Source organism: Cariama cristata, unplaced genomic scaffold (assembly GCF_000690535.1).
Source record: "Cariama cristata isolate BGI_N322 unplaced genomic scaffold, ASM69053v1 scaffold34152, whole genome shotgun sequence".
NCBI lineage: Eukaryota > Metazoa > Chordata > Aves > Cariamiformes > Cariamidae > Cariama > Cariama cristata.
Window position 1 is genome coordinate 2,157 of NW_009606072.1, and position 370 is coordinate 2,526.

Genomic DNA, 370 nt, shown 5'->3' on the forward strand with positions numbered 1-370 from the left:
TGGGGAAGGGAAAACATCGCGTGATCCTCCACGGCAGCGGTGCTGCTGGCGGGTCTGGCAGGGAGGAGGGCAGTGGGGACTGCAGCTCCCCACGTCCCTGGCATGCAGGGCTTAGCCAGACAAGCCCGGGATGGTGACCTTGCGGTCCCCAAAAAGCTACCCTGGGTGACACATGCTGGAACCCACCCGTCCCTACCTGTACCGCTCCTCTTGCAAGCATTGCGTCATGTAGGTGTAATCCCGCTGCAGCTGGGCCTTGAGGTCCTCCATGGAGTCCTCCAGGTGCGACTGGCTGTCTTTGATCTCCCGGAGCTCCTCCAGGATGGTGTCAAAGTTATTGTGGTGGCTGTCCAGCGGGTTGGACTTGGGG

General features: G+C 61.6%; 1 protein-coding gene across 1 annotated transcript in view; it reads right to left on the minus strand.

Annotated features, from left to right (window-relative positions):
* The window catches only part of TMCC2 (transmembrane and coiled-coil domain family 2), a gene marked incomplete at its 5' end in the record, with an annotated part of 2,390 nt that overhangs the window by 1,270 nt on the left and 750 nt on the right, over window positions 1-370 (minus strand). The window contains one exon of the mRNA XM_009696231.1: window positions 197-363. Within this exon, the coding sequence (XP_009694533.1) occupies window positions 197-363 (167 nt within the window). The remainder of the gene's footprint in view (window positions 1-196; window positions 364-370) is intronic.